At 40.8% G+C, this 24,978-nt stretch overlaps 2 protein-coding genes across 41 annotated transcripts in view; one reads left to right on the top strand and one right to left on the bottom strand.

The window, feature by feature from the left end:
- The first annotated feature begins 1,378 nt into the window (after positions 1-1,378).
- CRB2 (crumbs cell polarity complex component 2) overlaps positions 1,379-24,978 on the top strand; it is a 147,323-nt gene continuing 123,723 nt past the window's right edge. For 3 of the 7 annotated variants that reach the window (XR_013940917.1, XM_080561904.1, XM_080561909.1), the window contains exon 1: positions 12,664-13,783. The gene's annotated coding sequence lies outside the window, so the exon portion shown is untranslated. The other 4 variants (XM_080561907.1, XM_080561903.1, XM_080561908.1 and 1 more) reach the window with 2 other exon arrangements.
- STRBP (spermatid perinuclear RNA binding protein) overlaps positions 14,486-24,978 on the bottom strand; it is a 66,640-nt gene continuing 56,147 nt past the window's right edge. For 9 of the 34 annotated variants that reach the window (XM_080561958.1, XM_080561957.1, XM_080561956.1 and 6 more), the window contains 2 exons: positions 21,299-21,402; positions 14,486-20,393 (listed from right to left, as the gene is read on the bottom strand). In XM_080561958.1, the coding sequence (XP_080418084.1) occupies positions 21,308-21,402 (95 nt within the window). In that variant the 3' untranslated portion in view covers positions 14,486-20,393; positions 21,299-21,307. Of the gene's footprint in view, positions 20,394-21,298; positions 21,403-23,567; positions 24,011-24,978 lie in introns of those variants that run through there. The other 25 variants (XM_080561962.1, XM_080561964.1, XM_080561963.1 and 22 more) reach the window with 22 other exon arrangements.

Below are 24,978 nucleotides of genomic sequence, written 5' to 3'. Positions count from 1 at the left end.
AAGAAACTGCAAAAATGACCTTGTGCAGCTTGAGGCTTGTGACTCAGTATTTCTCAAATATGTCCAATTTAGAATGCTTTTTTTCATGACCCTCCAAATTCTGCTTGGATCTGCAAAAATAAATGTAGCCTAGCTCTGCTTATCATCAGGAACATAAATTCTGTGGGGTCAAGTGTTGTTCACGTCATCTTCGCTAGGATCTTCTAGTCATAGCTGAATGTAGGGTTTAGCAGTGCAACTAGATGAATGCACTAATTGGGTCACAGTGCAGATCAGGCTCCCCTAACTGCGTGTGTTCTGCAGAGATAACAAGGAGTAAAAATGTATTTTTGTCACCAAAATGACTAAAGGTGACTCTGAAAGCAGCCCTACTCTGGGAAGCTGTTATCACGCTGTCATTTTTCTAACCATACTTTGCTGTAAGAGAATGGTATTATAACGCTGCGTGTAGTCTTTGCTGCTTTGTCTTTCGCAGACTGGTATCCCTTGGCAATTTCAGCTCTGCAGTTTCTCAGTAATTACACCTTTTCGAGAAAGTTTGAAGGCAAATAGGTGAAAGATGGGGAAGAAGAAACAACCAAAGACCAAAGCAATTCATCCATTTGCCTTTCCCAAGGGGAATGGGAAATAATATAGCTTCCTTTCCTCCAAAAATTAGGTGCTTAAAGGAGGGGAAAAGTTGCTTTATTCCACTAAGTAAACATAACCTAAAAACTGCATGCAGCATATATTCCTTTTAGTATGGCCATGGAACATGGATTTTGATGCTCAGAAATAAATGTTACCAGTATATTTCACATCTGACTCCATCTAAAATATTCACTACTAATTAAGAATATTGGATCCTCCAATGAGAGGCATATCGTCAGAATCTTAGTTACATGTGAAATACAAGGAAACAGGTCATTTTGAAGATGAGGAAGATGAATTTACAGATATTTGAAACTATGTATAAGCAAGGTTAAAAAAAAACATTGTGTCAAAGGTGCTATAAGCAAGGGTATTTGCAGACATGTCAGCAAAGAGGAATGAATGTACTAGCATTTTTGGCATTAATAAGATGTTTAGTTATCTCCTGGTAGTTAATTACCTTTCTGTTCACATATGCCTCTCAGCTGGCTTTGTGCACAAAACTCAAAACAAATGCTGCTTCTTTTTTTAAGAGTTTGGTGTGGCCCAGGCTCGAGTTTTGCGTGTTTTGTGCTGTGTTATTGCATTCCCAGGGTTCTGTAGCATTGGTAGCTCCAGTGTTACAATCTCCTTTCTGTTGCAGATCTACTTCTTGGCTGTGCAGGGTCTTCAGATGGAAGTGAATATTCTAGATCTATCAAAAACTTTACCTTTAAGTGTTGCTGGTAAGCCTTCTTGAAATTTATATAACCATCTCCTTGACTTTTTTTAGCTGCCCTTCTTATCCATGGCAGTGATATAAAGTTCCTGTTATCAAGAGGAGGATTTCACTCCATCTGTTCAACAGCTTGGCTCGTGTTCATCCAACCTAACTTTAGACTCTTCACGGAGGTGCCTCACTTAAGAGCTTAATCGGCCTGGGTTGCTCGGCAGTCCCTGGGCACGCCGGCCCACGTGCTGCGCTGTGACTGAGCGAGGAGGCTAATGGCAACCAGCTGCATGAAGGCCCTTCTTAAATCAAAAAATAATAATGAAAATAGGGCATTGTGTGCACAGCAAGAATTGCTTTCTAGTTTAGATCCCCCCCTTTTTTTTTCTTATTGTGCGTTATCTTTCCTAACCCTAACACTATCGCTAAGGGCAAAAGACTACAAGACTGTACAAAAACCTTTAGAGTTTTACTGGAATTTACAGCTATGTGTCCAAAAGGACTTTGAGGAATGAGGATTTGATTTTGCTGCATTTTCTGCATGCTAATGAAATAAAGTGTAATCCCATACTGAAGGACTGTTCTGAGGATAATGTGGGCACACAGCTGCAGTCCAGTCACTAAGATGGTGGGAAAGCATGGACTGGGTATGACTATGTTTTAAGAAAGCGTCTTTAGTATTTGTAGTGTTTAAAGTCAGGTGTTCTCCTGCAATGGTGTAAGGTCTTGCTGAACACGAGCTAAGTGGAACCGAGCTCACTTTGGAGCCTCGCACATGGCTGACGTTTTACGACAGCCTGGCGGAGGGGCTCTGAGGGGCCGTGAGAGCCCCGGGCCGCCGCCCTGTCAGGGGCGCTCCTAGTTCCCGCCTGAGGAGGGGGGCGTGTCCCGCGGGTGGCAGAGCGGCCCCTGATAGGCCGTGCGGTGATTGGCGTCAGGAGCAGCCTATGGGAGACAGCGGCTCGCGGGGCAGGGGTGCCCACGGGGCTCTCGCTCCGACGCCATTTTGTGTGCAGCGGGCCTCGGGGTGAGTGGGGCGTTGTGGGGGCTGTGGGGCAGGGCCGGGGGTGATAGCACCAAAGAGGAAAAGCGAGCTGAAGTTGACAGGGCATTATGGCTGTTGTGGAAAAGACAGGTATATATATATACATGCACATATTTTCTAACTTACATGGCATTTATATTGCCTTGTCCTCGTGCTTGTCCTCTGCAGATGATGCCGTAGGCGCCCTGGGTTGAGGAAGGGGTTGGGTCTTTGTGTGGTGCGGGATCGGCACCTGCTATTGCGGGGGGTTGTTTTTATGTCATTTTGTCACAGTTCCAGTCAGGTTTGTTCTTCTCTGGCGCCAACTTTGTTGAGAGGTGAATTGAGGCCTCCTAATGTGACAAGCTTTAAACTAGGACGTGAGAACTAACAAGGTGCTTTGCGCTCGAACCGTTTGGTTCGTGATGTGATGAGCGGTGTCTTGTGCTGTGCTGCCCACGACGAGAACCCAGGGAAGTCGCTAACCGCTGTGCAAGTTGAGGTGGATCCTGGTTTCCTCCTCCCTTCATGGGCTCCGCTGAGTGTCAGCTGTGTTCTGAGGCTGGATGTAGAGAAAGCTGGAATAAGAAAAAACTCTACCTCTGTAAATCTTAGAATCACTGAGACAATGTTTGTATGGGTGTGTAAAAGGAAGCTATTTCTATGCAGAAGCTAATTTTGTACAGAAAAAAAATCTATAGTCTATGTATTTTCACGTCTAATGCATACAAATGCATTTCTATAGGGTACAAACTGCTGTAGACAGGACGTCTCTCATTTCTGATCCTGAGGTAATGGGAGGCGAATATGATTTATCAGATCTTCTTCTGAGAACTGCAGAAGCGGTTTGTTAAGCAATTCTTTGAAATTATTTTTGTTTTTAATTGAGTAATTATATTACGAGACTTGGCCCAAATTGGCATAGATGAAATTATTGCAGATGGTACTGTAAAAATTCCGGACCCTGCAAGACTTCGAAAGAGCAGTGTTAAATAACAAGATTCTTAACAGAAATAATCTTTGTTAAATGATCTTTTAATGCTTAATTAAAAGTTTGCCGTACTTGCAGGGAGCTAAAATCTATTTCAATAAAATTCAGCAATTAGGCAATTCAAGCAATGAACTATAAAAGACAGGATCTGTCAGGATGCCAAACAGCATCCAGCCAGAGATGCAGATTTCAAGATAATATTTATCTTGGTGCTGTCTTGTCCTTAGTACATGTATTATTCAGCCTGCTTGGCATGTCATATTAATTCTAGATATCAGAGAAGAGGTAAAGAAAGAAAACTGTGGCCTGATGGTTATTTGTTATGGAATCAGTTCCTTAGTCTGCAGCAGCAGAGAGAGTTTTAATGTGTGCTTAGGCTCTTCTCAAAGGCTCAAATCATTAGGTCTGGAATTTTCCAAGGAATCTGAGGATAGTAGGTGCCCAGCATTAACAAAAGCCTCTGTGTGAACCCTCATTTCCTTTTAGCAAATCCAAAATCTACAATCTGTGAGATGACCTGGGGTAGTTACAAGACTAGGGCATTCCATGTTAGTCTCCTGTGAGTTTCTGTTCTGAAAGCTGTGTTGTTATATCCCTGTATGTAAAAGATCTGCTGGGATGGAGTGTGATTAAATTTAAGTATGTATGAAGTAAATCTGTGAGATGTATTTGTAGTACATCTTGGACTTGGCTTAGAGTATGGTAAGTCTTTCAGCTGCTCTCTTGCTTTAATAGTACTGCTTGAGATATGAGGCAGAGCATACTAGAGCAAAAGTTTATCACGTTATGGTGAAAAAACAGAATATGATAAAAAAATTAGCTTAATTAAAATGTTAAGACAAAAGTATTTTTTAATCAGCTTTAGTGATGAGTTAGTTAGTGTGATGTGGCCTAAGTTGTTTGCTCTACCGTGATCTTGCCGTATGGGCCTTCCATGAGCAGGTTAACTCTGTACGTGGCTGTCTGCAGAGGTGGTAACTCCTTAGAGTATAGGCTGTTTTATAGAAACGAGCACACTGTTTTCGTTCCAAGGTTGCAGAGTTTCTCCTAATCAACAGCTCGTATGACAAATGTCTTGATTTTTAGCAAGGTTCTGTAGTACTTCAGGTAGAATCACAGCCGCTGCGGACTCTCAGATGCCAAAAGGTGCAGAAGTGATGAGATTTGCAGCCTGCCAGATAGGAAGCAGAAGCCCTCATGCAGAGTGCGCAGTTAGTGTAAAACCATGAATACATCAAAGTTGTGTGTTTAAACTCCCTGCTGTGAGCATCTGTTAATGCACAGAGTTGTCTGTGATCAGGGTAAGGGGGAGCCTCAGAGCCACGCTGATAAATGAACTTTGGGAGGTGACACTGGAATGATTCCTGATGAGGTTTTCTGATCTATTGTGTGGCCAGTTTATCCCATGTAGGGAAAAGAAAACTGCAGATTTCACTCAGCTTCTGTGCATGAGAAAAGATAGTAAAATACTTGCTGAGATGAGGCTGAGAGCCGTGTTGCTATCAGCTTTCACAGTGTGAAAGTTTTTTATCAGTTCTTTTAGAATACTGTAGAAAACCATTGTGGTTTTGGCACAGTTCTTGGCTGACAAGAAAAGAGGGAAGTGACTTAATGCCTTCTGTGCCCTGAAGGCTTGTGCTAGTTTAAAGAAGTGGTTTTATGGTAATTTAATAACAATGTGCCAGATCAAATGGATAGGAAGAGGAGGAGAATGAAGGCTGTTAGAGAGTAGTGTGCGTCTGAGCTCTCCACCTGCCCAGGACGTAGTAAGGCTGCTGCATAATCCCACTGGGAATCACTTGTGGAACAAGATCTCGTCTAGCACGGAGCGGAAGGGACGGTGTTCCTAAGAGGTGATGGCTGTGCATCTCCTTAAAGTGCTTTTTGCATGGTACGGTGAAAACCCCAGCATGCCAGAGGGGCTGTGGAAGCCCATGCCAGACTTCTGTGAATTATGAATGAGATGGCTGCTGCTAGCACAGACATGAACAGCAAACTGTAGAGCTCCTGGGTGCCGTCAGTCTCAGCAGTACAGTAACAGACTGCGTTTAGTCAGGTAGGTGCTCAGCAGCCTGCTCTGAGCTCATTTGAATGTCTTTAGATGTTGCAGGTTCTGCTGGTTCGCATGGTTAGGGCAGAGTGAGAAGGCCAGTGGTAAGTAGCATAACTGGAAAGCTCTAAATCTTGTCCAAGTCTTCATTCATTTGTTCCCAGGCAGATCTGTGTAACATGTTTGAATTTAATTTATTCATCATCTTTCACTTGAACACTGCTTCGTTTTCCTAGTCTGAGTGTGCGCTAGTCTGGCCTGTTCTGTAAGTTTTGCGGGGAGGATGTTGTCTTTTCGTTCAGCTGTTTAATTTGTACTTTGCTCCAGTAATGAAACAAGGCGGTCATAGTCCCAGACAGCCCTGAGTAATCCTTATGCCCTTTGTGAACATAGCAAGCAAGGTGAGAGAATAAATAGAGCGTAAAATATCTTGAGATAGCTGCTCGGACATGCAGCCCAGCCTTGGCGGACCAGTTCCATTGGGCTTCTGTTAGGTGTTGTAAACAGATGCCTCCTTTAAGGAGCTCAGCTGTATGCAGAGAAAAATTAGAGAACGAGAGATTGGTATAAGGGCAAAGAAGTTGTGATGCTCAGCTTTCTGTACAGCTAGAGCCATGAGGGACAGATTTTATTTATTTATTTAATTTTATTTTTGTACATTGTGGTATCACTGACATGATTTATTGATTTCTGTGCCTTCCGTCTCCAGGTACAAAGCTGTTGTGTAGGAGCAATCACTCCTCAGCCAGGCATAGTGTAGGCAGGGCTCTGCTTTCGCTCTTCCTGAGATAAATTGACCTGAATGAGAGCTGGCAGGTGGAGCTGAGGCTTGCAGACTGGCTCCTGGCTTTCTCTGAAGCACCTTTCCTCTCAGACCACATAGAAACAGAGCCCTCCAAGTCACTTTGGACCAGGCTACTTGTCTGGGGTTTTAAACCTTTCATCTTAACCAGCATAAGAAAGGTTTTTTGAATAACTGTATTAACAGTAGATGTGACTAACAGTAGATGGAGAAAGCTCTCTTCATACTTACTCCGGTCACTGGGACTTGGTCTCACCTTTGTCTTTCAGATTTGTTTATTCATTGCCGAAACTGAGGCACCCACAGATCTCTGCAGTCCCCAGGCTGCAGGCACAGGAAGCTGTATATCTTCAGCATTTAGCAGCATCTTTCATTAAAACCGGGATAACTGACCTGCATTTTGCAACTGATAGCCCTGTCCCCAGGCTTCCTTTGTGCTGCATGCAGTGATTCTGCTACGCCAAGCCCTGCAGTGTCACAATGTAGGAGTCTGGAACTGCTTTGCAGGGCAACGTCATTTGATTTACTTGAGCTGTAGTTTGTCTTCTGCTGTAATCAGAATTGCCCAGTTTAAAAAAAATCCTTTTTGAATAACTTATAATGAGCAGGGGGCTGAGTCTGCTCTTCCTGCAAGCAGGACATCCCATCTTTGGTGTGTGTCAGCACCTAAGGAAGGGGCAGTAGAGGGAAGTGTGAGTTGCGCTAGGGTGTGTGACCCTTTTTGGGGATCCAAAGGCCTCTTTAGGTTTTTGCTCTGTGTTCGTGTCTGGAGCAATAAAGGGCCTTTTTGTACTGCTGTGACAGGAGCGCACACAGGCTTTTTGTACCTTTACAAATCTGCTGGGACATATAACCCAAAGCAGGGATGAATCCAGGGCCCTGAAAATGTTAGCAGCTCCAGTTTCTTTCAGTGGAGTGTACCAAGGACTGGGCTGACAAAAGGGAAAGATAATTTACAGCTTGGTAAGAGGGAAAGAGCTCTTTCTAGCTGACTTGCTGGAATTCAATCTGCAGCAGAGGACCAAAGTCAGCATTAAGTAGTGAGCAATTAAGTGAGGTGACATTTCTCTTCTCGCAGCAGGGGTGCTCTTCAGAAAGAATTGGTGCTAGCTTGGCAGAGGGGACAGGTGTGGTGAAGAAATTACAGTTGTGATTTATTGACAGCTAGCCCTGTGAGGATGGGTGGTACTCAAGTAAGCCTCAAATTCTGGTCAGGAGTTGTGCAGCGGTGAGGGAGATTGCGTGGCACTGGGGAGAGCAGGGGCTCGGTGGTGGGCCTGACGCAGAGCGCAGAAGTTGTATGGAGGATGACATTTCGAGCGCTACATTGGCATCCAGCGGGGAGCTCCGTGGTCGGGCTTCTTGCGTGCTCCCTGTGCAACAATACGGGTTGCTCCCATGCTGATGTCTGCAGTGAGTGACACGTGGGGGCTGTAACCAAGCTGCCTGTCTCTGCTGGCAGGGAGGTGTGGCTCAGACTGCTGGCTTTGGAGGTTTTCAGAGACCTGAACGCCGAACCAAGAGCCTTCTGATCTTTTGTCAAGGAAACCTGGCAGCATGAGTTGTGTTCTAACAGGTTTGTGGGAGGTATCTGTGAGCCTGGGGAAGATAGACATCCTTGTTTGAGGCACTGTCAAGATCTCTACTTCCACTCTGCATTAACTGCTTTTCCTTACCGTTTTCCAATTCTCTTGAAACAGACCAGCATTAGAGGAGACCACCGTGAGGGGTGGCTGCTGTACACAGGCTGTAAGCGTGCTTTGGAGTAAATAGGAGCCTTCAGCATCCCCACTGCCTGGGACAAAAATTTGCAGCTGGGACCTGTTCTGTATTCATGAGGAAAGAGAACTGATGCCTGGATAAATCAAACTGCATCAATAAATTAAGAGGCAGTAGGACACAGAATGTGCGTTATTTGTTGTGTGCTTATTGCACAGTGAAACTAGAGCTGGTTCTCTGAATTTTGGGGCAGGTTTAGAGATGCATCAGGCCACGTGGAAGCGACAAGCTGGGTTGCTAGTTACATGGACATCAGTCAATAAATCATTTATTCAGTTTTGTCTGTATCAAATACAGTTTTTCAAGGTGATGCTGATTGCAGCAAGAGAAACCGGGCTTCCTGCTCGTTAAGTGGCTGGTTCCTGCCACATGGTCCCTTTGGTGCTGTGCCCGCAAGGGACGGGGCTGGTGCAGTCCAGTGACTGTGGGCTGCTGAAGAGTTCCCTGCCTGCCTTCAGCCCCAGCTTGGTGGCACTGGGTGCTGGCATGGTAAAGACATTGCGTTATCCTGAGAGAAAGCAGACAGACTTGGGTGCTCGTTTGTGGTTCCTTTTGGTTGTTTGGTGGGGAGCAGGTGGAGCAGTACTGTGTGCACGGGGCCACGACGAGCAGCCTCCTGTTCTAAGCAAGGCTCCGTGCAGCCACCTCAGCAAGTTCAGGTTAGCTACAGCAGGACAGGAAACATCAGTCGGTGACCTCGGGCAGTTTCACAGGGAGGAAAGATGGCGTGCTAGCCTCTCTTACTGATCTGGAACCAAATCGTACTGCTCCTCCCATGTGCCACTCTCCTGTCTACACCTTTTGTCATTCCTCTGAGGCCACAGCTATCCGCCAGCTCCTGGAGCGGGCCCAGTGCATTTCTTTAGCTGGCACTGAACAGCACTTGTCAGGCTACGGCTGAAGAGCTGTCAGCCTTCCTGGCACCTCTGCGATGCTAATCCTGAGGTAGCTTTCTGAATGACCTCTCAGTAAGCCAGCCAGCACTAAGCATGTACAGAGGCACGGTATGATGCCAATACATAGGGTAAAGCGGGCCTCTGTTTCAGCCAAGTGTTAATGGTGTTTTCTTAACTAAGGCTGGTTCTTTATGGCTCTTACTTGCTAAATATTTGATGCAGCTCTGCATTTTAAAAGGAAACATGGTTTAGTCAGTTTTGGCACAGAGGTCCCTCAACAGCTCATGTGCACAACTGACTGGTTTGCCTCACAACAGCAGACTCAGCTGGCTGCCCGCTGTGTTGTTGAGAACAGGAGTCACACACCGAGTCTTACCCCCATTGCCATACATGCTAAGCCGTGGGTTTCCAGAATTCTCATGTTTAAGAGCGCTCTCAACTATAGTCAGCTCACAGTGGTTTTAAAACCTTCCTCGAGGTTGAGCTCCTCTGAATTCGATTAATGAGCTCTGCACTTAGACTTGAAAAGCTGAATTAAGGACCATAAAAAGACTTTGAAGGAAAGGTAAGGCCATCTGATAAAACGCCTTCTCTATGTTGGTTTCTAGACTAAAAGCATGTTCTCTAACTGCAGGCACCTGGACATACGCATGTTCAGTAAATCCTGCTGTGGGATGCAGCCTCAAGCAAACAGGCACACGGTTCTCCCGCTGTCCTCAGCTGGGCCTTCAGTGGCCCTGGACAGGGAAGTGCCTTGGGTTTGCTCCAGACCTCAGAGGGCAAACCAGGACCACAGGAATTGAATGTTCTAGGAAATGCAGTGAAGGGAGAGGAACGAGAATAGAAGTTTGAGAAAGAACTTCACTGGTTTTTCATTTGTATAGTTTATATTTTAAGAAAATAAGCATCCCGCTTTACCAATTAACTACATGCTAGAAAATCAATGTTTATTCTGCAGTACAACTTGCTTTCCTGCCTAGTTTCATTGCAGCCTTTCCTGAGCTTTTCTGTTACTGCTTCCACTGGCTAACACTAAGCAGTATTTTTGTGCAGCAGCCCTCCACAGCGTCAGTGCGTGTCAGACATTAGTCCTGCATACTTTATTCACCTTTGTGAAGGAAGGCATTCCGCTCTGTACAGATGGTGTAAATGTGCTTTACGTTTCCATCTCTAGGACACAGCTTTGCTAACAGTCGCCTCTGATAAGTCCGTAGCCCTGGAAGCCTGTCTTAGCCTCCTGCCTAAAGCAGAACAGACTTCTGTGGTTTGGCTCCCCAGGCTTCAAAAAATCCTTAAAGCCAGTTTCCTCACTGCAGACAAAAATACTAATTAAAAAAAGAGTCATAAGGACATAATTCCCGTTTACAGAGATAAGCCTTTATTGTGTGCTATTGGAAGCAAATGGGACATGGTTATAGTTTTATATACAGAGAAGTCCGTAGCATTGGGTTACAATCAGTGGCAAATGAATTAAGATTACAGTGCAAATATCGGTGTTGTGTACAGTTCAGAACAGTGGCTGGCATATAAACCACAACACAGAAGCCAAATGAAGCCAAGTGTACTGGGTACAGCATCACATGAGGAAGCAACTTCATGTCCAAAGAGCATTCCAGTTACTTTACATTTGCAGGCTTTTTTAGCTAGTGAGTACATACAGCTCACTTTATTAAAAATATTTAAGATGCCTCCTGATTTGTAAAGTATTCTGTAATTAGACCACAAGGATCTCTTGTACTTCATTTGGAAATTTATTTCTGAGTAACTTCTTTTGAGAGGGAGATTTATTAGGAAGGAAGATGGAATTGTCCACCATATTACTTATTTATGGAATTTGGTGATAGGATTTAAGGTTTAGATAGTTCAAAGGCCATATTTTGTATTATTCAATATCATACGTAATCTTAGTGTAAAAATAAACACTCTGTCCTCTATGGATAATTAAGTCCATCTGGTGGCTGCAGGTCAGACCTCTCTATTGGTGAAAGAGATTTATAAAAATAGTCCTTTTCTTTAATGTTTACTATGCTGACCCACAAAGGAAAAGTGAAATTCATTCAAGTCTAGAAACAGAAATACAGTACAAGTGATTTATAGAATTGCATTCCTTCCTTCTGCAAACTTGCTGAGCATGAAACGCTGCCCCAAAGCACTGCCTCAGTCTTTTTCTTGTCTTGTAGGAGTAACTGTCATCAGAAAAGAAGCATTGCACTGCATTGCCAGATTTCCTGTCTGCCTTGCAGTATGCATACTCTTAGCAGTGATCTGCCGCCAGATGACCCTTTGTTTAAAAAAATTCTTCAGATGGATTGGTGGTGGTAGTTTGGGTTACACAAGGGGGATATTTTAGCCCAAATTAGCAGTAATTGTTTGAACTGATTAGACTGACGGTGGACGGTGGATGGAAGCTCAACCGTTTGGAAAAAAAGGCTTGTAAGATGAGTTGGATTTGGAAGACACCAACCTTTCCTCAAAGTCGCCAGCTTCACATCTCCTTCCCATAGATGTCCTCATTAAAGGGCAGGAGTTTTGGCGGTACAGGTTTCATGCTCAACTTTGTCACTAAGACCTGGGTGGGACTTGCGAAAGCATACAGCCCACCGGGGGTTGCGCTGCTGTGTTACTGCAGCACTTCTGGTGGGTGCCCCCACAGCAGCGCTGCTCTGAGAAGTGCAAGTGTCCCAGAACGCCTGGGCCAGCTGGAGGACAGGTGACATTCTGCAGTGGAAGCAGTAGTTAAGCACCAGTTGTTGGCCCCTGCAGAGGCTTGAGAGAAGAGAATTGCTTTGCGGAGAGCTCACCGACCTAAAAGGCTTAGTCAGTTTGATCAATAAATACTGCTCTAGGGTTAGGATCAGAAATAAGACACTGCTCTGTGGGAACTGGAAGACGGCGTCAACTTCCTTTCTTTTCTGGCCAAAAGGAGACTATCTGTAAAACACTCATCCTTAAGGGCCTTTGTGTTACCTGGTTTGTAACTCACTAAGCACGTATGGATGTACCTGTCTCTTTTTTTCAGGGAAGAATAGGTGTATGACTGGACAAAGCTTCAAGGCTTTTTTCTGGTTTTTGTTTTTGATTTTTTGGACTTTTTTTGTGTAGTTTTTTTAAAAACAAACATCTGTTTGGTGTTGTGTTGTCCCTGAAGGCATATTTACCCACTCTTAAATTATGCAGCATTGCCCAGAGAATGGCTCTGTATAGTAGAATATGCTCTCAGCAGTACAGCCTCCATTTTCATCCAGTACATTTCCATGCAATACATGTTATTGGAAAACTACACTTGTCTTTATCCTGTTACTTTGAGCAGGGAAGCAGGGATACTAGTTTGAAAACACAGGAAATTATCTGTATGGTACAGTTGTTTCATTATTAAATTTATATCACTGCTAAATTTCCAAAAGCTGACTACTGTTCTTCAGCGCACAGCTATTCTGCTTTGAGTAGTATCGCTTTGCAACTGCTTATAAACAGCCCTTTGTGGAAATAATGAAGGAATAATACTTGTTTCTACACTAAACACATTTTACTTTGTTACAGGATGATCTTGCAGAACTATAACTTACTTATACTGGGAGTGCAGGAATACACACATTTCCATATGCATAGATCATTAAATTGTAACAGTGCCAGTAGTAAAGCAAACCTGCCAAGATGTTCTGTTCCTCTTAATTAAGCTTGATTTATATGTGCCTGTTGACTGAAGATGCAAGTTGGTGTCCACTGCTGAGATGACACGGTACCCTGAGTAACTTTGTGTTGATTATGCTTATAGAAGCTTGTGCTTTTCTAAGAACATAGAAATGAGCACAAAGAAAATAAATAAGTACGTCAGGTTGTTTCCACAGAACACTGTTAATCAGCTTACTCGCAGCAGCTTCAAAGCACAAAGCTGAAACTTACCTTCCGCTCTACTGCCTTAGAAAAAGATCTGTGCTATAATTAACTCCCTTGTAGCTTAAAAAATAGAAGCAGCTAGAATGCCAAAATAAGCTTTTCTGGTAAGATGAACCGATCTTGTCATAACTAGTTATGCCAGTATTAGTGACCTGCAGTATGTACATTACAACATGTAGTAGTGGGAGCAGTATCGGCTTTCCCTTGTTACCGTGCTGCTCTTTTCAAAAGCAGGTTGTCTGGAATACTGTGGTCATCATATCAATAAGTTACTAGTATTCCTTTAGAGAAAACTCCTAGTATTCCTTTCCCTGCCAAAATTCATTTGCATGCTTTATATACTGCATGGAGGAGTCTCCCTGTTGCGGATAGCGCTGCATCAGCAAATACAATTTTAAACTACAAGAGGGTAGCTTTAGATTAGATATAAAGAAGGGGCTTGGAGTATCCTGGTCTAGTGGGAGGTGTCCCTGCCCATGGCAGGGGGTTGGAATTAGATGATATTTAAGGTCCCTTCCAACTCAAACTGTTCTGTGATTCATTGGATTGCTCCTGTTCCTCCTCTTTCCAACCTGTACCTGTTTATTGAAGCAGGAAAAAAGTATAATCTGCTCTAGCAGATTTTTAGCTTGTAATATGGGTAGCTTAAATCTCTTACCTAATTTCTTACAAGCTATTGAAAAAACAATACCATTTCCTCATTGCTCTTAGTATACTAAGGCTGCTGATTTACCACAATAGACAAACCTATTTTTTCCAGAGACTGTATTTATGGCCTTGGAAAAGGCAGTGGAACGTTCCCTGCAACTTCCTTGTCTGCTTAACCTAAGACTGGAGAAGAGCACTCTACCTTCATTGTTTTCTTCTCTCTCTCTCTCTCTTTTGCCTCAGTCCATTCTACCAGGACCAGGTGCATTCAGCAAGCAAATGTGTATTCAAGTAGAAGCTGTGCTACACCTTGCAAACTGCAAAGCAGCATAAGGCACCTGGAGCTTCTAGATTCAGGTAAGAGGGAGGAATGAGGCTTAAGTCCGCATGCTATTTTGGATTTAAACATTAACTGCAAATCTGACTCACTCCAAGCCCCCTGTACCAGTGGATAAAGGATAATCGACTACATTCTATTAATACCCTTCTAAACTACATTCAGTTAATACCTTCTAGTGCAATTTGTTCTAGTAAAGATAAGAGTCCATAGGTTTTCACAAACACACACTTCTGGCCAGTTTGATGTTTACTTACACAGCATAGAAGAGATTGTACCTTTATCTCATTGCCACAAACCTTTGAAGTTGGAAATTGGATACATTCAGTCTCAATTTGTAGTTAAAAATTTTATATGTTCTTTAAATTCTTCAGGTTTTGTTTATCAGTGGATTATTAATTAAATATGCAGGACAGCTCACACTGAGAAGGCTTGTCCTTGCTACAGTTTCTGTAGCCTAGCTTGATGACTTCTCTTAAAATACACTTACCCACTAAACTACCTGTGGTACAGTATAGATAACATTAGATTGTACAGAGTTAAGGCACCAAATACAAGTTAAAACAACATACAACATAAGAAATTTGACTTAGAACTGCACATCTCCACTTAGCACTTTAGATCACTCGACTCCTCTTAAGTGTCAAAGTAAGCATTTAGTCTGAATGTTTTCACATAGCCACAGGAATTGGAGAAAAAAATACTGAACTTAAATCTTAATATAAGATGAACTTTTTTTTATTAAAAAGCTCACAGAACTTCTTTTAATAAGGCATTGCACTGCCTACACAGTATTAGACAGGTCTAGCAGAAAGAGCATCTTCTCTCCTAGAAAACACCAGACTAGAGGAACAGGTCTGTATGCATCCCACTCATGCTGTTTTATTATCTTGAGCATCAGCTGCACGTAAGTAACTGAATCACTCCTGTTTCTGTGAGTACAATGGGAAACAGGAAGATGTTTTGGGGCACTAAAGAACCTGCACACAGATAGGTATGGAATTAGATGAGAGAAGTTAAGCTAAGGAGACATAACTTCAGGGGTTAATTAATAAAGCAGCTTTGTGGTGTGAATTCTCTTAATGTCAAACACTTAATTACCAGCTTAAGTGGTTAATGTTCAAAAGAAAATAGAGGTGAAAACTGCTGCTACAACCTGTAAGTGTAGGACTCCAGTGTTGAGTTTCTTCAGTGAATTGCTCTAAAATGACTGCGACAGAATTTCCACTTTACAGTAGGGCTCAGTTTCACAGCAAACCAGATCTGCTAAAACAGAAGACTGGAACCAATGAACTGTTAGACAAGCTGTCTATATACTAAGGATAGCGGCTGCAACTATGATATACCTTCGCATCTCTTTAAGCAAGTCAGCAAAGTATCTCATTTTTCCGTAGTTTTTTTCAGCAGGATGCTTGAGAGGGTCTGTGTCCTGAAAATTCAAGCTCAGTTACTGGTTCTTAAGACAGTACAACTGTACTTAACAGAATTTGTAAGGCCAGCAGAGACCTCACTTTCATTCTTTTGTTGCCAGAGGAGAGGTCCCAGTGTGATTCATGACTGAGAACAGCAGTCTGAACTTTATATTTGTGTATCTCATCATGTATCCAAAAGAGTCCGCCCTGGCAGAGTTCTTGTGCTGTTTCCCAGAGCCTCAGGAAGTAGGAGCCTTTTTTTGTAAGCTGCTTATGTGACTTGGAACTCATTTGAAGGTGGAAGACATATTTTTCCCTTTATTTATTAGCAAGCAACTGACTACAGAGGATTTATCTAAAGGCACTAAGTTCTAATACAGAATGATTGTATTGTATTGCCTACAGAGCAAAGGATGCAGAGGGAAACTTGGAATTTTGTCCAAGACTGAAATACTGTAATGTTGTGCTAGCTCTTAATTTACACAGTTCTGGTGAGATGTTTGGGAATCTCATCACTAGACTGTGATGACCCATGGACTCTTGAAGTACAGATGGAGAATTAAAAATGAAGCAAGGGATCCGTGTGTTTCTACACTTTCTGTCAGAGATCAGTGACTGAAAACACAGGGACTGTCAGACTCGTTCTCCGAATTGCTGGATTGGATCAAGGATAGTACATTGAAGCTGCTCACATTTATTGCTATCTTGGCATTTTAGAATTGCCAGGAGATTGATGTCCCATAGTTGAACAGCCAACAAACGAGATTTTTTTCCTGGAACACCTGAAAAGTCTTCATGCCACTCCTCCTTCATTTTCTACTTCCTATTAATGCAAGAAACTTGTGGTCAGGGAAATTTCTCTTAGTAGTCCAATGAAAGGAAAAAGGCACAAATAATCTTAGAATTAAGACAAACATTAAATCTATTTTTTTCTGCCAGAAGGCAAGTATTCTTAAAGAAGGAATACTAGTGGCCTTTCAAGTGACCAGAGATACCAGAATACTTCTCACAGATGTTTGCACATGAGTAAAAATAGTCCATTGGCACATTAATAAGTTTCTAGGAAAACTTGTTCCCTAAAGCTTTTCATTGGCTGATTAGAAATTCTCAACAATCTAGAAACAGCTACATAAAGATTCTGTAACTTTAGAGACTTGGTTATTTACTGGAACGCTAGAGGAGATCAGAAAAGGCAGCGGGAAGCACAGCATTCACAGAAACGAAGGTATTCCGCTCCAGTGAAACTTAGGGCAGCAGGGTTTACAGCACATTAACTGGGAGCCACAACAATTGCTGAATCATCTAATTAACTCACATTGGCTGCATGACAGCAAATTAGACAGATTAGGAACCACCTACCCAGGCACTAAATTGCCTGTGTGAGGGCTGGATTGTGTACTGTGTCCAACAGAAACTGCTTGGGCAACAGAGGCCATGTGTTACACAGTCCCTTCATGGGTATAGGCTGGCCTCCCTCCATCCGTATGGCTCAATGCCCAGGAATAAGGTCACCGTGTTCCAGCTCCAGAATGCACACTTAAAGAAGACAGCAAGCACTGGCAGAGAGAGGATACGATGGCAGGAAGCATCATGTGCCATGCTTTCAGCTCGCCAAGGCCTTTCACAGTCATTCAACCCTGGTGCTTTAACGTAAAGGCTTTCAAGCAAAGGATGGTGATGGAATTATGTCTCAAAAGGTTTAGGCAGGTTTTTCTATGGTGTTTGTATCATGTACAATTAAGACACTAGCTCAAGATAACACTTTTCTTCCAAACCGATCTGGTTGCCTTAAACCCGTCTGTAGACAGAACATACCTGTAGAAATTTCATGTGGCTGGCAAAGGAGGATTTAAGTTCCCTTGTCAAATATGTTATTTCTTCAAAAGTCACAGTTTCCTATCTGGGAAAATGACAACCATTCCAGCTGCCACTCAACCATCAGGAAGAAAAATGCTGAGTTATGGTTAGCAGTATACTGTACTTAGATGTTTCCATCTGTGAAGACTGCTGTCCTGCACGGCCACGTCAGATACCAATCTGACAACTCAACAGGCTGCTTATACATTTCTCCCTCACATCGTTCCAGAAAATCCAAACTGTTAGAAAGGGAAAGCCACTGTGTGTGATTGTGGATTTGTATGCCAGAACAGCTAAAAGCAAACAAATGCTATTGGAACAATGGAACAGCCTGTGTTTTAATCTCGCAATTCTGTAAATAGCCTCACTTCCCTCCATGTCAACCAGCCAGGCCACCCAAGCTCACATTTATTCGTCCAAAGTCAATGTTAATGCCATTCATCTCCAGTCCAGGTAACACACTAAGCAGGTCAGTTTTTCATTGTAAAGCTCTGGTTTCTTTTAATCCTTTAAGTGCCAGACATCATCTCCCAAAATATATACTGGCATCTGGTTAGCTAAAACTAGAGTTAAGGTGGGAAGTGAATAGATACAGACTTTCCCGAGTGTCCTATTTATATGTAGTAGTTGAAAAGAACTTTTTCAGAATTCTTTTCCATGAACCAGAAGTTCCAACTGTAAAATATTTTTGCTTCACATAAATGGTACTGCAGAATTGGCAAAGATAGCAGCAGCTACACAAAGCACATGGAACCAGGTTTCCACATTGACTGCTGCATATATCCAGAAAGACAAAGCTCGGTAGCCATCAAATAGCAGACCTCAATCTCACAGAAAAGGCACTTCAGACCATTCTCTTAGTGAGTTGGATTTTAAAAGGAAACCTGCAAGTGTTATAGGCAAAAGAAAGCAGTTTCTAATTCTGCCTTAGCAAAACAGTGGCTGTTACAACATTGATCAAGTAGATGTTATCCAAATCAGTCATCAAATAATAGCCTGGTATTTTGGTTTGGTTAAAACCTACTGGTTATAATGCAGTCCGTAACAGTTCTCTCAAATGCCAATGTATTAGGCACTTGTGGAACCTACATGAAAGATGTTTCAGAACATGTGAATGTTTTGCTCAAGTACCACCGTGAATGAGACAGTCCTAGGCAGTCTTAGCACCCACAGTAGGGTCTTGTCACTGATTCCAAATGGCTTCAAAACCAGGATTTAGGAGTTTTAAGTACAACATGTACTTCATGTCAGGAAATGGTGTCCATCCTACTGCGAAGGCGTGCAGCAAAGTCAAGGGGACAATTTTTGGCCGTGTTTGCCTACTGAGCAAAAATATACCAAAGAAATTTAGTATCTTTTCGTTGAAAAAGAGGAGAAGATCCAAGAAAGTGAAAATGTCAAAAAAGCAGAAGGGCAGAATGCTTACGATTGTAAGAGTTAAGAGGGTAATGACAGAAAAATATGGAAATACACAGTCAAAACAGTGCTGATGAAAACCAATACAAATGGATTAGGCTGCCAAATCCAGGCCACAAAGAGAGAGATCAAAGAAGTCAACAAGACATTTTATTAATCAGTCCTTGAACTGGACAGATAAGCTGCTTGTCAGACTGTCATCAGTTAAACCTACAAAAGGAATACTCAAGAGAAGTTCATTATAATGTGCCTTAATATTGCCTTGAAGCATATAAAACACTGCCTTTCAGAGGAAACAGAGCAGCCTGCTGCTCCACTATCAGGATTACTTTGCCTTACAGGCTGAACAAATAATTGAATATTAAGTGAGCTTCAGACCAAACCCTATATTTATACCTTGAAGATAACAGCAGATGAAAAGCTGCACCACCAAACAGAAAGGTCATTCTGATGGCTCGTCAATTGCACCTGCAAATGTAATCAGTTATGTGCTTTAGTGGGCAAGTCACTGGTAAAGTTCCTGAACTTAATTTCTCCAGGTGCAGATACATAGGCCACTTGCAAGATCAGGTTTCCTCCAACATTACTAAAACCAACAATATTTGACAGCTATTTTTCTACATCAACCTATGTATTTTATCCAGACATATCCTGAGTTATGGAGAACCTACACATGCAGTTATTTACTGAATTTGATATTTTCAATATTGAAAAAGAAATATAGTTTATTTTTGCTGTTATATTTTGATGCAAAACAACAAGGTTTAGGCTTGATTTACTACATATTTCATACCAAGTATTTTTCTGTTTTACATCAGTATAAACTGTGATCAGTCAGGGTTTTTTAATGCTTTCATGTCTGAATTGAGACCCTAAAACGCTAATACATCATCAACCCCCCCCTTTTCCTTTTTTTTTCTTTTTTTTTTCTTTTTTAATATAAAAGAGTTGTTTCCAGCAACTTCAAGTACTGCAGGTACTGCAGTTGTGCAGTACTGTGCTATGCAATCTTGCATAATGTAAGGTTATATAAATGCAAATTAAAAAAACAAGTATTTTAAAACTACACATATCATGTGCACCATATAAGTCATAATCCAAAATCATTTTACTCCAAGTAAAATATCATCTAAAACATTTACTACAGAACTGAAAATAATTATTTACGGATGCCCCTATCTTAATTTCTAGCTTTAGAAAACTACAGCCAAACAATTTATTCATGCAGAGTTAAATCTTTTCCTGCCTGCCTTCCTCTCCTCCCACTGCACCCACAAGAGGAAAGCAAACCTGGCTGCTTCATGAATTAATTTGGCCTAATGTAATTTGATCTCTGCAGATTTAAACTCTAACATCATCAAAGTCTTTCCATTCTCAGTTTGGAGTTCAGCTTTACTAGTTTAGGGAAATAATTTCTCTCTTGTTAGTTAGATAATACCACAAATTACACTTCACATTTTTATTTCACGTAACTGTAACCATGGTATGGCTTTCAGTGCGGGCCATGGCCAGGCTTTAGTACCTACCTAAATGTTTTCCACAAGTATGCAAGGAATGCGGTGCCTGATACACAGCAGTATCAAAACAGCTTTTTAGGCTATGCTAGAGAAAGATATTTGAAGAACAGTCTGTTGATAAAACCAAACTATTTCTTAAAAGTGTTAAGAAATATATATATATTTTTAACTGAAACTGGAATATTTGAAGTGGCCTTGAAAAACATGAAGTTGGAATCCAAAACTGCATATTACTTGTTTGAATGTTTAGAATTAAACAAAACATAATAAAAATCTGCCATATACAAGATTGTCATAGGTATGTGAGATTTTTAGAAAAAAATCAATAAAAATATTCTTTAAGCTTAAAATAAAATTTCTTACCTTTTACATCACGATCTCAGCTTACAGTCATTACATTTCTGCTTATTTTATACAAGTGCATATGGCTATGGAGGTCCGGAGAGAATGAGAATAAAGTGGTATTAACCTGCTGAAAATCGCTTAAAAGTCTTAACTGCAACATACAGATGTTCCAATACCATTTAAATAAACAAGGACATTTACCTTTCAGTTATTGCTGATTACTGATTCACAATCTCAGAATATCAACATACAAGTTTAAGAGAAAAAAAAAAAAAACAAACACACTAGTAAATTTAGAGAAGTGAGGATTTTGAATTGAAGATTTACCAAATACTACAATTTCCTATCATTTGGTGATGATTTTAAGAGACACAGAAGAACTATTTCAAAGTCAAATTCAGGCCTACCCTTTTTGTGCCTCATATTAACGATGTGGTAAAGAAAGAGAGAGAGAGAGAAAGAATAACATTTAGTTATATTTTGGAGAAAAAAAGACTTTTTTTCTTCCAGCTTTTTGCTACATTTCATGTCTGCTGACATGTACAATGGTACAAAGCACTACTGCTTCAAGAGTGACCATTGCAACTGTTTGTAGCAGTTTTTATAGGAAACATGCAAATACAGTCATAATATTAAAATTCTAAAATACTTCAATAGTGAAAGTAAATGTGGGTTCACTGCTTAAAGCAAGCACCCTGTGAGGTTTAAAGTCTTGGTTTGTTGCCCCCCCCTTCCCTTCTAGTGTAAAGAAATAACCAGAAGTATATACACATCTATTGCTATGTACCCAAAGAAAGGACTGTGGCTTGAAGTAAGTATTGCTTTTCAGTAAATGGAACAAAGTTCAAGAAGTGAGAAACACTTTTGAGAGAAAAAAGAAAAAAAAAACACCCTCAGATTCCATGTCTGAAGTTGAGAAACCTCAAAACGAGCCACTTTTGTTCTTGCTTTTAAGACATGTACAAAATGCCATTTGGAGCCACACAACCTGATGGTTCTAGAAGTCAGAGAAGAAATCTTGAGGGCCCAAGTGAATAATAAAAGGTGCGATGCTGAGAGGCTGGCAATAGGGACTGTCAATGAAAAAACCACCTACAGTGGGAAAAGAGCAGAGAAGCAAAAATTTCATGTTAATTTCAGAGAATGGCTGAAGCTAAAGCTCCATTTAAATTTCTCTGCTCTTTCAGCTGCAAGTGGAATTTTCATTGTAAAATGGGCACTTCTAATTCTTTGAAGGTATTGAAATATCTAACACTTCCAAGGTTACCACTTTCTAAACAAAGAACTGACAGCTCATTCATATTTTCAGTAAAGCAGAGAAATGTAAAATATGCAGCGAGGGGGCAAGTTTACAATGTGGTTAGTAACTCCCAACAAATGACAAAAAAAAAAAAAAGACTTCTATCAATCATCTGAAATGACTGCCATCATGTTGGAAAAGAGCATAGCGCCCTCCTTGTTTTTGAAATAAGGAACAAGTTATTTGGCATACAAATGTTTATTGTAGAGAATTGGTTCAGACAATATTTTGTTAGAAATTTTACAAATCTGGGGATTAAAGAAAAAAGAAAACAGTTGCCAATCAGGGGAACTCCAAAAGAGGGGTGGGAGGGGGTGGAACGTGTGCAGAGGAAAGATTCCTTTAATGAATATTTTATTAACAAAAACGGGCTCTTATCAGCCATGCTTTTTCTGCTCCGTGATGGCTTCCTTTCATCCATAGGCCAGCAAAATGTATTGGTGACTTACGAGCACTGCTCAATTTGATTACATCCCCAAGACCCTGCTCTTTATTTCAGCACTGTCGCATGGATGAGAACAGCAGGCTCACCGCTACTTGTCAGTAGAGCTGCATTTTTTATTAAAGTACCACCAACACCAAACAAAAGCGAGAGCTATGTCAGAAGGAAAACCATGTAAGATATGAACACAGTTCTAAGCATATTAGTTTAACAGGTGCAGTTAATTCCAAGAAGAGCAGCTTGCTAAATAAGCTGCCCCTTACTATGCTGTTCTAATATTTCTTTCCCTGTAATGGGTGATGAAAGGGAGGAGGAACTTTACATGGCTTTAAGCACTGTTCTTACACCCTCTTCATAAATATAGCTCCCCCCTGCCTCGACAGCAAAATCTGTTGGAGAACAGTGTATAAAGGCAGTCTTGAAAAGAGCATGAACTAAAGCAAACCTCCTGAAAAGCAACTTAAAAGAGTAGAGAAGTACAACCAGCAACGCTACTTATTTTGTGGGGGTGATACCTTAATAAAGACTACTTGAATCCCTCAGTAGAGCCCACAGCAGTTTTTCTGCAGAAGTCTAAAACACATGGAGCCAGCACGGAGCTGGGGCCTGTCCTGGAATTTGACAGGTGCACCCACTCCTTATCTGAAAGGAAATTCTTTTGGTTTGAGCACCAACTCTTAAGAAAAGTACTGGCCTATGGCTGAAGTGTGTCACTTTCCACAGCAGCACTCAACAAGAACTGGGACAATTAAATAGCAAGTTTTCATGGGGACCTTGTTGCTGCTTTAGATTCTTGTAAACGTAAGGGGAAAAAGGAGAACCCTTTGTTTTAATACAAGATTGACAACTAAAATGCTTTCTGCAAAAATGGTGAATGGAAAATCAAGGGTGGGCAGACAATCTTAAAAGTGAAGAAGGCCACAAGAACAAGTGCAATTTTTTATTTTTATTTTTTTTTGGTGAAAAACAAAAGAAAGGAAAACAAGCAGCTTTTGAGCTCTAAAGAACAAGATTGTAACATTATTGACGTCCTTTCTCTGGGCAATACGGACTTAACTGTGTATCCCTGTAATTATATGAGCTCTTCTGTGGGAACTTCCTTTGTTTAATATGTATTTCACAGAATGTAACCTAATACAAAGAGACAGTCTAGGATTAATTCCCTTTGTTTTGTTTGTTTTTTCAGTATTCTGTGTACAAATGAAAAGCCTTCTTTGATGATTAAGACTCTAAAGTCACTGAGAGTTACAGGATGCTGATTTTAAAGATTCTAAGGAAACTCACATACTGATGCTTAGCTCTATAAAATAAAACAATATTTAACCCATATTTTTCTAAGTTTATTACACACCATAATATTTACAAAGTTATATTTTAACTGAAGTTTCTATTTTTTTATTTTTATTTTTATATTTTTTTTAAAGAACTATGCCCTGCATTAAATAACCCTACAACAAGTACAGGTCACTAACTGAATCTGTGTGACTGCATTAGGAAACAGGCAGTACTCTTGTGTTACAACAAAACAGTTTATTTGTGATCAGTGTTTTATATTCTATACATCCTTCACAAATTTAATTTTACATAATCGGATACTTCATTTAAAACGTAAGATTTAAGCTTCTAGTTCTTCCCTATAACAGAAGGCTGGTATAAGTTATTTGAAAATGAGGTAACATTTCACAGAACATTTTTTTTCAAGTTTTAGAGAACTAAATTTGCATTTTGTTAAAATCAAAAAGTAGGAAAAAGATGTTTCTTTACAAATGAGTTTGCTCAAGTATGTGTTCAAAGAAAACAGGATAAAAAGGCTTTTTTTTCTTCTAACATTCTGCACTGTACTGTGTTGTTCAATCAATAGGAATTAGCTTCTGCCATTTGCTAAAAGAATGAGTAGTGGGGAACAGGATAAGTTGGGAATTTCATAACTGGTAACAGAACCATTCTCTTGGGTAAACCTACAGAGAGAAAAAAGGGAGAGGACTCCAAATAAGTTCAGTGATCCAAGAAAGTCAGATATGAGCTTACAGTAGTGTTCTCATTAACCTTTTCCAAATCAGTCAATGTGACTTTAGGGTACAGGGCCCCATAAACAGTAACACTTCAACACTTTGTACTATTTCAGACAGATGGTTAGCTTAAAGTTTGCTTTTATTTTTGTCCCAGTGTTTGTTAAAATTAAAGCAAGCAGTAGTCTCAAAAATAGAGTGTGTTTTGTTAAAAAGAGATTGGACTTGAAGCTATTTCATAATCTTTATGATAATTAATCTCTACTACCTTGTTCTGTGTTCATATTTCACAGGCCAGTAACAATTGCAGATACTCTTGACAGGAACTGCTATGCATAAAAGAAAATTCATAGGGAAACTGTCCAGCAGTTTTGATAAGCATCCACATAGATCAGCCAAATAATCCAGCACCTACAGTAAATTTTGTATCTGCTGCTTTATTTTGCTTTTGCTATCCTGTATTGAAGTGGCAAATCTGGAAAGATTAATATTTGCCTGATTTCATGGTTATTACAGAGTTCTTGTGGCCTCACAAGCTTCTGCACAATTAAATGCTTTTTTTTTTAATAATTCTTTCCTATTTAAATTCTAGTATTTATCCTATGTGTCCATTTAGAAATCACAAAGCAGCAACAGCAGGTATTCCAGAGCACCAGATGATCAAAGTGAAGTTTCCCAACATGCAACAGCTTACAAAGGCAAAGAGACATGTTTACCTCACAGCCAAAAAGCATTATCCCAGTACTTTGCATCACAATAATAAGACATTAAAAACAGAAACTCTTTATGTGAAAAATGGGGGCATTAAATTCCACAGTGTTTTGAAGTCAGTGATATGTCACATATACACAGTTAATTGATTAAAATCTAGCTCCCAAAATACGCATCATGAGAAAAAAAAAAAGTAGGAGGAGTGA

This window comes from Anser brachyrhynchus, assembly GCF_964034855.1.
Source record: "Anser brachyrhynchus genome assembly, chromosome: 19".
NCBI classification, from domain to species: domain Eukaryota; kingdom Metazoa; phylum Chordata; class Aves; order Anseriformes; family Anatidae; genus Anser; species Anser brachyrhynchus.
Note: the sequence above shows the minus strand (reverse complement) of the source record. Positions and strands in the feature narration are given on the sequence as shown.